We start from the raw sequence: 13,148 nt of genomic DNA on the forward strand, positions 1-13,148 counted from the left end.
CTCTTTCAGAGAGAGTACAACCACATCCACAGCAGGCAACTGACCAATTATCTGAACTCGGGAACCACCAACCCACAGTGCCTCCATCTTGCCAGGATTCAGACTCAGTTTATTGGCCCTCATCCACCCCACCACTGAGTCCAGGCACCGGTCCAGGGCTTGCACGGCCTCTCCCAATTCAGATGTTACAGAGAAACAGAGCTGGGTATCATCAGCATACTGCTGACACCTCACCCCAAATCTCCTGATGGCCGCTCCCAAGGGCCTCATATAGCTGCTAAACAGTATCGGGGACAAGTTGGTACCCTGTGGCACTCCACAGCACAACTGCCAGGAGACCAAAAGACAATCATCCAATGCTATTCTCTGAAAATGACCCAGGAGGTAGGATCTGAACCACTGTAAACCAGTGCCTCTGATACCCATCTCACCAAGTCAGTTCAGAAGGATATAATGGTCAATAGCATCAAAAGCCATCAAGAGATCAAGTAAGCCCTACAGGGTCACCCCTCCCCCTGTCCTTCTCCCGATAAAGGTCATCCATGAGGGTGACCAAGGCCAATTCAGTCCCATAACCAGGCTTGAACCCAGATAAGAATGGGTCAAGATAATTTGTTTTATCCAGGAGTACTTGCATCTCAATCACCTTCCCTAAAAAGGGGGTATTTGCGACTAGTCGGTAGTTGTCACAAATCAATGGGTCCAGTGTGGGCTTTTTCAGCAGTTGGATCACTGCCTCTTTCAGGAAGGCTGGAACCACTCCCTCCCACAACGATGCGTTGACCACACCCTGGATCCACTCAGTCAACTCCCCTTGGCAAGCTTTAATAAGCCAAGAAGGGCAAGGGTCAAGAGAACATGTTGCTGGCCGCATCATTGCAAGCACTTTGTCCAAGTCATCAGGCCGCATCAACTGAAACCGATCCCAAGAAGTTGCAGCAGATGTTGCACTGGACACCTCACTGGGGACTACAATAGATGTGGGTGGGGCATCAAGATTGCTACGGAGGTGAACAACTTTACCCTCATAGTGCCTTGCAAACAATTCACAGTGGGCCTCCGAAGGGTCTAAAACTCCATTTCCTGGAGTAGATGTCAACAGACCCCTGACCATACGGAAAAGCTCCACTGGACGGCTAATTGAGGATGTGATGGAGGCAGAGAAGTGGACCTTCTTCGCCTCCCTTACCACCACATAGTAGGCAGTTATGATGTATAACCATGTATAACCTCCAATATCTCTAGGAAGGGCTGGGATTGTCCCTTGTCTGAAATCCTGGACAGCCATTGCCAGACAGACAACACTGATCTAGGTGAATATCAAAGGTCTGACTTTGTATAAAGGCAGATTTCTATGTTATTAAATGCCATTGCAAACAGCAGAATTTACTTCCAAGTAAACATGACTAAGTTAAGGCTGCAAATATGTTTAGGATACTTTAGGACAGGATGAGGAACTTTCCCCCCTGTTGAGGGTTGCATTCTCTTAGAGGTAACTCATAGGCAACTATAGCCAGCTGTCTGTCACCCTCCACCAGGTTGCCAGGGGAGGGACAGATTGCTCTTACCGGATGTCTGAGCTGATCACTTGCAGAGAGCTTTTTACCCACTTTCCTTTGCTCCTCCCATTTTGGCTCCCCCCCCCCTTCATGCTTTCCTCACCGGCATGAAGTTAAGGCTGAAGACTACATATGGCTCTTCTGCTGTAGGTATTCCACCAACAGCATTTGTCTTAGGCAAGAGAAAAAGAAAACTGAAAACCGCATCTTGGTATACTTCATTGCTCTAGTTCAAGTCCTTAGTGGTAACACTCCCTGAGAAATGGGGTATGTAAGCACTGCAATAGAAATTGCCATGATTTATAAAGTTGGGTCAACTGAACTGTCATTTGTAAGACCCAAAAGCTTATTATTAAGCGATCTGTTGGCATGTGTTTGCTTATTCTAATTTCCTTTGTGGATCACAATTGCTCAACAGTAGAAGGCTCAAATCCTCTCTACCCTTTCTTCCTGTTGTAAGTTACACTAACTCACATTTAAGTATCTTGCAGTTTCATTATTCCTACTTCCTGCTAGACTCCTCTATGAGGGTGTCAAGTGTTTCTATTTGCTTTCATAAGTCCAAGTTAACAGCTCAACACTTAAATAGCTAATAATTCAAAATCTTTTTCACAAAGAGCACAGAACTCAGCCATGCCACCTTTTGTAACAAGCCTAGCCCAATGTGGCTGTGTCTGAAACAGACTAGGCCAAATTCTCTATAAATTGGGTCAATTACAAAAGATGATTTGGTCATTTCCCCACTCTATCAGATCACGTTGGTCTTTTAAAGGACAGGGCCTAGGAAATTCAAAAAGAATTTCCCTGAGTTGGAGCTTATCAGAGTAAGATGATGCTTTTGCTTGATCCTTTGTTCTAACATCTTTGGAGAAATGGCAGTTCACAATTTTCTCTATCTCCAAAGTGTTTGCCCTCTTCTCTACCCCAAAGCATGACACTTGGAAATGGCTTCAAAAACAGAGCTTTTGGAACCAATTATTTTGGTTCAGAGGACTTAAAGACAGGACATCACGCCAGGCAGCGTACAAAGACCTCATTAACCTAAAGAAAGCAGTTGTTTTTCTACTTTATGGTTTTTGCTAGTTTTGTAGTATTTTACTTTTAAATATGTTAACTATGGTTTCCTGAAATTTTACTTTAATTGCATAGTGCTCCTTGGAATTTCTATCAATTACTTACACATTCCTGTTTTGATCCAGGCATATCAGATTGAGATTGTTTATGCAATAGGTTTTTAGATGTTGTATCAACCTGCTTAATCAGTCAGATGGTGGCAGAATTGAGGTTCTGTTTGTTTTGACCTTAAACCTTTGGGTCAGTCAAATGGATTGGGTAAAGGGCAGGAGGTTGGAAGAAAAACTAAGCATGCTAATGTGTCTAGTACAACAAAGGGACACTCTTTTATCACTTCTGGGGATTACAGTGTTACTAAAGAAACTGTAGTTATTCACATTATGTATTTTAAAGACAAGCTTTAGTGTGCTTCAGCGTACTATTCTAAGAGCTAGCTATATTGCTTTTAATAAGACCAGCAAATTGTTATTGTGTAATATAATTTTGTAGTTGCATATTTTGAATGTTAAAGAAAAGACCCTTTTGAGAATCTGATGAAAACTACAGACCCCCATAAATAAAAAAAATGTTTTTGCTTTGGAAACTGATTTTGTTGTGCCCAGTTCATGGATCCACTAGAGCTCTATGGAGTACAGGTTAAGAATCAGTGCTCTGAATACCACCAATTCACAGTTCTATGGCACAAGTATAATTATAAGTGTCACATACAGAGCAAACTAGAACACTGTTGGTCTTTTAAAGGTAACTTGCATTTTAACACAAAGCAGTCTATAAGAGTACAATTTTTGTGCTGCACTACCATTTGCCTGTGAAGAAATATTTTATCTGGAGTTAGGGATGAATAATGAGGGCTGTTGCCTTGATACTTTGTGTCTAAGGAGCCCACAAGCATCTGGCTAACTATTTATTTATTAGATTTATATCCTGCCCTTCCTGCCAGTAGGAGCCCTGGGTGGCTACTGCTGGAAAACAGGAATCTGGACTAAATTATGGACTTTGGTCTGATCCAGCATGGCTGTTCTACGTCTTGCACCTTTAAGTTTACATAGGAACATAGGAAGCTGCCTTATTGCTCTATCTAGCTCAGTGTTGCCTACACTGACTGCCAGCAGCTCTCCAGGGTTTCAGACTGGGGTCTCTCCCAGCCCTACCCGGAGATGCCAGGGATTGAACCTGGGACCATCTGCATGCAAAGCAGATGCTCTGCACTGCTCTCCCATGCACCCTTATTTGAGACCAAGCCCACGTTTAAGCCAGTGGGACTTACTTCCAAGTAAACATGAATCAGTCTGAATTGTCTATATTTATGTTTCTCTCTTCAACAGCGTACACACATAGTGCCTTTTTAAAAGACTCTTACATCTTTCAGTTGGATTTCAACTTCAGTTATTGGGGTTCCAGTGCAGCTTGTAGCAGTTTCCTGCAAACAAAACAAAAAATGGTTTGTTTGATTTTGTTAACTGGGTGCACATGGAAGCTCTTAGAGGCAAAAAGTCTTCCTTCAGAAAATGGAAGTCTTGTCTGAATGAAGAAAATAAAAAAGAACACAAACTCTGGCAAAAGAAATGCAAGAAGACAATAAGGGATGCTAAAAAAGAATTTGAGGAGCACATTGCTAAGAACATAAAAACCAACAACAAAAAATTCTATAAATACATTCAAAGCAGGAGACCATCTAGGGAGACAATTGGACCCTTGGATGATAAGGGAGTCAAAGGTGTACTAAAGAACGATAAGGAGATTGCAGAGAAGCTAAATGAATTCTTTGCATCTGTCTTCACAGTGGAAGATATAGGGCAGATCCCTGAACCTGAACTAACATTTGCAGGAAGGGATTCTGAGGAACTAAGACAAATAGTGGTAACGAGAGAGGAAGTTCTAAGCTTAATGGACAATATAAAAACTGACAAATCACCGGGCCCGGATGGCATCCACCCGAGAGTTCTCAAAGAACTCAAAGGTGAAATTGCTGATCTGCTAACTAAAATATGTAACTTGTCCCTCGGGTCCTCCTCCGTGCCTGAGGACTGGAAAGTGGCAAATGTAACACCAATCTTCAAAAAGGGATCCAGAGGGGATCCCGGAAATTACAGGCCGGTTAGCTTAACTTCTGTCCCTGGAAAACTGGTAGAAAGTATTATTAAAGCTAGATTAACTAAGCACATAGAAGAACAAGCCTTGCTGAAGCACAGCCAGCATGGCTTCTGCAAGGGAAAGTCCTGTCTCAGTAACCTATTAGAATTCTTTGAGAGTGTCAACAAGCATATAGATAGAGGTGATCCAGTGGACATAGTGTACTTAGACTTTCAAAAAGCGTTTGACAAGGTACCTCACCAAAGGCTTCTGAGGAAGCTTAGCAGTCATGGAATAAGAGGAGAGGTCCTCTTGTGGATAAGGAATTGGTTAAGAAGCAGAAAGCAGAGAGTAGGAATAAACGGACAGTTCTCCCAATGGAGGGCAGTAGAAAGTGGAGTCCCTCAAGGATCGGTATTGGGACCTGTACTTTTCAACTTGTTCATTAATGACCTAGAATTAGGAGTGAGCAGTGAAGTGGCCAAGTTTGCTGACGACACTAAATTGTTCAGGGTTGTTAAAACAAAAAGGGATTGCGACTTCCGGGAAGGGTGACTTAGCCTGTGCCTGCTTTTGAGACGGGCTCCTGCCTCAAAAGAAGCTTATTCAGATATATCAGTCAGTTTTTTCTTTTTTTTTTTGACTGATTAAACTTCTCCCGGGTAGGGAGAAACGAAGAGATTAACCTCAAAGCCTATTTTTGTTGGGACGACCAGATCTCATTAATTTATGGGACGAGGTCCAGCCGACGAAGGTGGGACGGATTTTCAACAGCAAGCTCTATCTGTTAAAGCGAACGTTCATCTTATCTTCTAAGAGAGAACGCACTAACAGGCAAGCACCCTTCTTTCTATATTTTTCTTTTACTTGACTTAAATTGTTGCTGTTTAAAAGAGATTTGCCAGATTGATCGGTTTTTGACATCTCACTGGGGAGCCGTAACTTCTCTCTGCTACGCACTAATTAATAGCTTATCTCTGTTTTTGTTGCAAAAAGCTGTCCTGGATTTGCATTCTAAAGATATACACAGAAGAGGGATTTCTATTCCAGATTTTTATTTTGAAAAATATTATACTGTTTTGAGACTACTCTCTTTTTGGTCTATTTTATTTTGACGAATCTGTTTCTTGACGATTGCCATTAATTGCTTCGATCCTGGGAACTGCATTTTGTTTACTTAACTATTGGAGAGATAAGGCTGTCTGCTCTGTTTATACTGTGATGTCACCAAGTTTGGAGTATTAACCCAATTGTTGCTGAAATAAGAAGTGGTTTTCCTATATTTTTCTTTTAAAATGGCAATTAAGAAAGTGGCTGAGAATCTGGAAATAACTATGTTTCAGAGAATAATGAATGAGATTGAGATAACGAAAATTGAATTGAGTAAAATGAAGCAGGAGATTAAAGATATAAGGGTCCCTGTGAGAGAGGTGACCCTGGAAGGGGTCCCTGTGAGAGAGGAGACCCCGGAGATTGGAATAGGGGTCCCTGTGAGAGAGGAGACCCTGGAGACTGGAATAGGGGTCCCTGTGAGAGAGGAGATCCCGGAGATTGGAACAAACGTGGAACAGGAACAAGATTTGGAGTCTATGGACTTTAGAAATAAAATCTATTGTTTGGAACTCAATGTTATCTCTGAAGAAATTAATGAAGATTCTAGAGATAAAGTTATCAATGGCATGGATTATCTTCTGGACTGGAATGATGTGATGGAGCCCAATATAGAGAAAATCTATGGAATTAACTGCAGCCATGTGACAATGGAAAAACTTTTAAGAGATGACCCAGTGTATTTTGAAAAAAAGAACAGAGATATGATTTTACAGCAGTATTTCAGCAACTTATTCAGAATGGATGGCAAGAAAATATTTGGGATAGAGGTAATTCCCATCAGACTCTTATTATATGACTATGGCTTTGACAGCAAGATTATTATGGAATACTGATAATGGAAGATTGGATATTGAAATTACTGGACTTAACAAGACTACTGAAGATGGAAGATGGAAAATGGAACTAATAGAGATAATAGAACAATGGCTACTGAAATTACTGAACCTAACAGATTCTGATGTGATGGATTAATTGAAATGTTTATTTTGACTATGGTTATGACAATAAGATTATCATAATTAGTAATGAGATGGATTAATCGATATGCTTATCTGGAAAAAAAAAATTGATAGATATATTTCTTAAAGAATTGAAACCTCTCTTTGACTTTTTGTGGAAAGAATAAAGTAATGTTTATGAGATTTGATGATTAAGTAAGATAACTACTGGAGGAAAGTGATTTTATAATATGACTTAAGAGACAGGATTGCTATATATTATAGACTTATAACTGATTTGATCTTTGACAAATGGGAAGTCAATATTTTACTCTTTATTTTTTATTTTTGTTTTTTTTTTTTCTTCTTTTCTTTTTTTCTTTTTGTTTAACTATTTTTGATTTTGTTTTTTGTCTTTGAATGTTTTATGATTTTGTCTTGTATGTTTTATGAAAATCTGAATAAAAATTATTGAAAAAAAAAAACAAAAAACAAAAAGGGATTGCGAAGAGCTCCAAAAAGACCTCTCCAAACTGAGTGAATGGGCGGAAAAATGGCAAATGCAATTCAATATAAACAAGTGTAAAATTATGCATATTGGAGCAAAAAATCTGAATTTCACATATACGCTCATGGGGTCTGAACTGGCGGTGACCGACCAGGAGATAGACCTTGGGGTTGTAGTGGACAGCATGATGAAAATGTCGACCCAGTGTGCGGCAGCTGTGAAAAAGGCAAATTCCATGCTAGCGATAATTAGGAAAGGTATTGAAAATAAAACAGCCGATATCATAATGCCCTTGTATAAATCTATGGTGCGGCCGCATTTGGAATACTGTGTACAGTTCTGGTCGCCTCATCTCAAAAAGGATATTATAGAGTTGGAAAAGGTTCAGAAGAGGGCAACCAGAATGATCAAGGGGATGGAGCGACTCCCTTACGAGGAAAGGTTGCAGCATTTGGGGCTTTTTAGTTTAGAGAAAAGGCGGGTCAGAGGAGACATGATAGAAGTGTATAAAATTATGCATGGCATTGAGAAAGTGGATCGAGAAAAGTTCTTCTCCCTCTCTCATAATACTAGAACTCGTGGACATTCAAAGAAGCTGAATGTTGGAAGATTCAGGACAGACAAAAGGAAGTACTTCTTTACTCAGCGCATAGTTAAACTATGGAATTTGCTCCCACAAGATGCAGTAATGGCCACCAGCTTGGACAGCTTTAAAAGAAGATTAGACCAATTCATGGAGGACAGGGCTATCAATGGCTACTAGCCGTGATGGCTGTGCTGTGCCACCCTAGTCAGAGGCAGCATGCTTCTGAAAACCAGTTGCCGGAAGCCTCAGGAGGGGAGAGTGTTCTTGCACTCGGGTCCTGCTTGCGGGCTTCCCCCAGGCACCTAGTTGGCCACTGTGAGAACAGGATGCTGGACTAGATGGGCCACTGGCCTGATCCAGCAGGCTCTTCTTATGTTCTTGCAAATACATCAGAGCATGCATATTTTTAAGCCCAACTGTGCTCTGTATAATAGGAAAACTATCACATGCCAGAAACTCTCAAATGACTTTGATTATGCTGCTATTATATTGATCTGATTTATTTGACCAAAATTAAACATCAACGTTATATAAAAACCAATTAAAATACAACATTCAAAAATGTTTAAGACTCAGAAAACACACTTGAAACACCATGGCAGCAATATAGGATAAGCTAACGTATCTTTATGCAAAAAAAGTGCATCTTCAGTAACTAGAGGGACATTAACATTGGTGCTAGATGGACCTCTGGGGTAGATTATTCCAGAGGTCGTGCCACCACAGGGAAAGTCCGCTTTCTTATACACATACACACTCTACTTTGTGGGAGGAGTGGGACTACCAGGAGGGCCCCATCCAAAAGATCTTAAGGGTCAGGCAGGTCAATATGGGAGGAGGCAGTCCTTCACACATCTCAGCTTCAAATACTTGAGGATTTTATATGTTATCAGCAACACCTTCATTGGGCTCAGAAGCACACTGACAACCAGTGCAACTTCCTCAGAGCTTATGTAGCAGGCTCATCACAAGGTACCAGTTAACATTCTGACAGCTGCATTCTGCACTAGTTTCAGTGTCTAAAGCATGTTCAAGGGTAGTCCCACATACAGCACAATACAATAATCCAAGATGGAGGTTACAAGAGCATATGTAACTGTGGCTAGATTATCTGTATAGTAATAGCCGTAGTTGGCACACCAGCTGGAGCTGATAGAAGGCACTCTTAGCCACTGAGACAACATGGGCCTCAAGAGATGGAGCTGGATCTAGCAGTAACCCCAAGCTACAAACCAGTTCTTTTGAGAGACTGCAACCCCATCCAGAACCAATCCAATTTCCAGTCCTAAGAACCACCAACCCACAGTACCTCCATCTTGTTGGGATTCAGCTTCAATTTATTGGCCCTCATCTGAGTCGTGACTGCCTGCAGACACTGGTCCAACCCCTGCCCTGCCTCACCTTACCCGATGGTATAGAAAAACAGAGCTGGGTGTCATTCACATTTTATTTATTTATTTATTTAATATCCCACCCTTCTTCCCAGCAGGAGCCCAACATTTTGGCAACACCTCACTTCAATTTTCCTGATGACATCTCCCCAAAACTTCATCTAAACATAAAAGAACAAGATGGAGAACAAGACTGTACCCTGAGGTACCCGTCAGGACAGTTTCCACAGGATAGAGCAGTGGTCCCCCATCACCACTTCCTAGAAGTGGTCCTGCATAAAGGAGTGGAGCTTCAGGGTACCATGGTTAATGGTATCAAAAGTTTGCCAAGAGATCATCGAGAAACAGAGTTGTACTTTCTTTTCTGGGAAAGGTCATCAATCAGGACAACCAAGGCAGTTTTCAATGCCCAAACCAGGATTGAAATGCGTCTAGACAATCTGTTTCCTTCAACGATGTTTGTAGTTAAACAGTCACCACCTTCTTGAGCACCTTGCCCCCCAAAAGTAAAATAGCAACTGGGTGAAAACTAACACTTAAATCCAGAAGGGTCTTTTCAGCAGGGACCCCATACACACACTGCTTCCTTAAGGGTAGATGGTACCCCCCACACACACACAGGGAAGCATTTACCACTTCGTGAACTTCTATGGGTTAGATGCTATTTTGAACCTTTATATACTACAGTGCTTCATTTAGGACAAGATTTTGGCATTTAGGACAAGAGTACTGTTGGTGAAATATGAAGCTTTTCACACCATTAAGACGCTAAGTCATTGAGACGAGTAGAAAGTATAGGGTAGATGCTCCTGCTAAAATGACTTTAAAAAAGAGTTTGTATTCTAGGTATTGAGAACCATTTTCACCTGGGACGATTAATTTATACCTTGAGGATTATTCACCAATCTCTACTTTTCAAACCTGAGGGGTTTTTTTTAATACTGGGGGCAGAAATGTCATATGAATACCTTTAGAAGCATTTTCAGCTTATTAAACCAAATTCTTTAGAAAGCAGTACATTGGGCATTAGCCAAAATTCATTCCTCAACTGTACAAGGTGGAACTCACAACTTTATTTGAAATCTGTATTCAAAGAGCATGTTCAACGTTATAGCCACAATCCTATGTGAACATAAGCATGCTTAAGCTACTAAAGTCAATGTTTAAGCACACTCAGTTATGTACTGTGCCTATGTGTTTTGATTATTAGGATTCTAGAATGACATACTATGAATTTACTTGTCACTGGAGCCATTGGTACTACAAGATGAGGACTAATTTTTGTTCCTGTAAATGTCTGAGCAGGAACACACAAAACAGGCCCGCCACTCACATATGCTATTACACACAATATAGTTGATAGTCTATTGCCACCTATTTTCCGTACACTGTACTGCTATAATTGTCTTCCACAATTATATTCCACATCTAATCAAAAGCCTTTGCAAAGCAATCAGATTTACCAGGTACTCTGTTCATTAACTTGTAGATTACTGAAAATTATTTGCTGATGCCCAAATCTGTATTTTTAATGGTGAGATAGTTAGGCATCCCAGGCTATGGTCTGAAGGCACATGAGGCCAGCTCCCTTCTGAAGCTAAGCAGGGTCAGGTGTGGTCATTGCCTGGATGGGAGATCTCCTGGGAACCATATGCAAGCTGCCTGGGGTTTCTGCCATGAAAAGAAAGGCGGGGTATAAATGTAATAAATAAATAAAAAACACTACCCCCATATCTGGTCTACCCTGGCACTCAGAGTTCACAGCTGTACAGAAGTCAACACTACGCATTGATTAGAACATTATAGTGTAGTTGCTATGGAGCAAGCTAGAAAACTTTGACCAAGTCACCCACTAGAAATAACAGATGACTTTTAGTAATCCACAAGTTGATGCATGGAGGATCTGGTAAATCTGATTGCTTGCAGGGGCTTTTGATTAGATATGGAACTGTGGAAGACAATTATAGCAGTGCCATGTATAGAAGGTAGGTGGTAATAGAATATCACCTGTACTGTGTATAGTGGCATATATGCCATTATCCCCCCCTCCCCACATTTATGACACAGAACCACAAGAGTTGGAGGGGGCCCTGTAAGCCATCTAATCCAACCCTGCTCAGTGCAGGAAATCCAGAGTTAGAGCTTCCCCAAAGATGGCCATTCAGCCTCTTGAAGATCTCCTGCAAAAAAGAGCTCACAATTCCTTTAAGGTATCCATTGTCAAACTGTTCTTATCCTCAAAATGTACCTTCTTGTAACTTATAGCCATTAGATCAACTTCTACCCTCTGTTGGGACATACTGCTGACCATCTTTGTTGCCTTCTAATTATTCTTAAAGTGCAGAGCCCAGAACTGGACACAGTACTCCAGAAGAGATCTGACAGGTGCAGAATCAAGTGGAACTGTTACTTCCCATGGTATGCCATAGAACAAGCCTTGGCTACAGTTCATGGTATGTCTGGGGCAAGATAAATTGTGAGCCTAGGTTTGTATGCAATGTCTTAGCTCACAGCAGCAGGACCAGAGGAGGAACAATGCTGCTGCAAACTTATCTCTGGGAACCTGCATGTTAAGTCATTTGGTACACCATAGTTTGACTTAGTATTATGTATGAACATGGTCAGTATAGTAATTGGTGATCAATTACAATGGCAATCTTAGAAAAATATAACAAATTGCTGCTGGTGCAAAAGGTTTCTAACCTTATGTATGCCATCACAGATTGGACCTCTTGCATTTCATTACCTTTTGTCCACACCTATTATCTTCTCTATACCAGTGCTTGTGCGTGTATTATATCTGCTAAATAAAAATACACTTGGGCTTTCAGAAAGCTCATGATAGGCTCCCTGAAACCTCATGGCACCATAAATTTGTTATCCTTTAAATTTTTGCTTTAACAGGCTGCGATGGCTATGTAAAGTAGCAGTATCTTTGCTTTCTGAGACAATCAAGACAATCACTGGGAGTACACAGGTTAAAATACTAGGAAAATATAACAATTGGTGCCAAATTCAGAAGGCATTCAGTTTATCATAATAATCCCCCTCAGCCAGCCTTCCTTGCCACCAGTCCTCCCTTTTCCCAAACTTACCACTACAACGTGAAAATGAGATGTGACATCAGAGTTGCAGAGGCATCCAGCAGCAGTGGGCCTCAGTTCACATCAGGCTTGAGGTAAAATGAATCAATCCAGGCCTAAACATGAACAGAGACTAAAACTAACTTATTGACCAGGCCCAGAGGAGCTTGCCCATTACGATTCCTGAGTAGTGCTGGAGGGGATAAAGAACACTAGGCACATTTCAGCAAATAGATGAGAGTACTAAGTTAATGAACACTTACCTGGGAAAGCTGCACATTATTGGCTCTATTTTCAAGGTCTGAACATTTTGTAGTAATGGCAGACAACTGGTTTTTCAACCGATCCAATTCTTCTGAGAGAGAATTAAGCAGCTGTTCTCTCTTTGCCACTTCCTTTGTTTTCTCTTCTAGTTGACTAAGCAGAGTAGCAACATCACCATTTTTGCTTCTGTCATTCAGCTTGTCTTTCAGGAGCTGGATTTCTTGATTTCTCTCTCCAAGAATATTGTTATATTTTTCATTTTCTGTTTCAAGGGCAAGTATTTTCTACATGCAACACAAGCAAGGGTATTACCACAGTTAACAGGCCAGTTTTGATATCAAATATCCTTAATTGTACAGGGCAGACTAATTATGCTGGTAACTACTAGCAGTTAGGGTGGTAAAATTAGAGTTTTATAGCACGTATCTCCAAAGTTCTGATGAAAGTCACTTTTATTTGAAAGATGGTCAGTCACCAAAGTCAAGGAAGTTCTCATTTCAAACAGGTTATGTGCCTAGAATATTTTTGTATTCTGCCTAGATAGACTGAAGGCTATACT

At 40.9% G+C, this 13,148-nt stretch overlaps 1 protein-coding gene across 5 annotated transcripts in view; it reads right to left on the reverse strand.

Moving 5' to 3' along the window:
* CEP55 (centrosomal protein 55) overlaps positions 1–13,148 on the reverse strand; it is a 29,974-nt gene that overhangs the window by 12,638 nt on the left and 4,188 nt on the right. For 4 of the 5 annotated variants that reach the window (XM_061635523.1, XM_061635519.1, XM_061635518.1 and 1 more), the window contains exons 3-4: positions 12,589–12,873; positions 3,994–4,053 (exon numbers count right to left, since the gene is read on the reverse strand). In XM_061635523.1, coding sequence (XP_061491507.1) covers positions 3,994–4,053; positions 12,589–12,873 — 345 coding nt within the window. The remainder of the gene's footprint in view (positions 1–3,993; positions 4,054–12,588; positions 12,874–13,148) is intronic. The other variant, XM_061635521.1, reaches the window with a different exon arrangement.

This window comes from Rhineura floridana, chromosome 7, assembly GCF_030035675.1.
Source record: "Rhineura floridana isolate rRhiFlo1 chromosome 7, rRhiFlo1.hap2, whole genome shotgun sequence".
Lineage (NCBI taxonomy): Eukaryota > Metazoa > Chordata > Lepidosauria > Squamata > Rhineuridae > Rhineura > Rhineura floridana.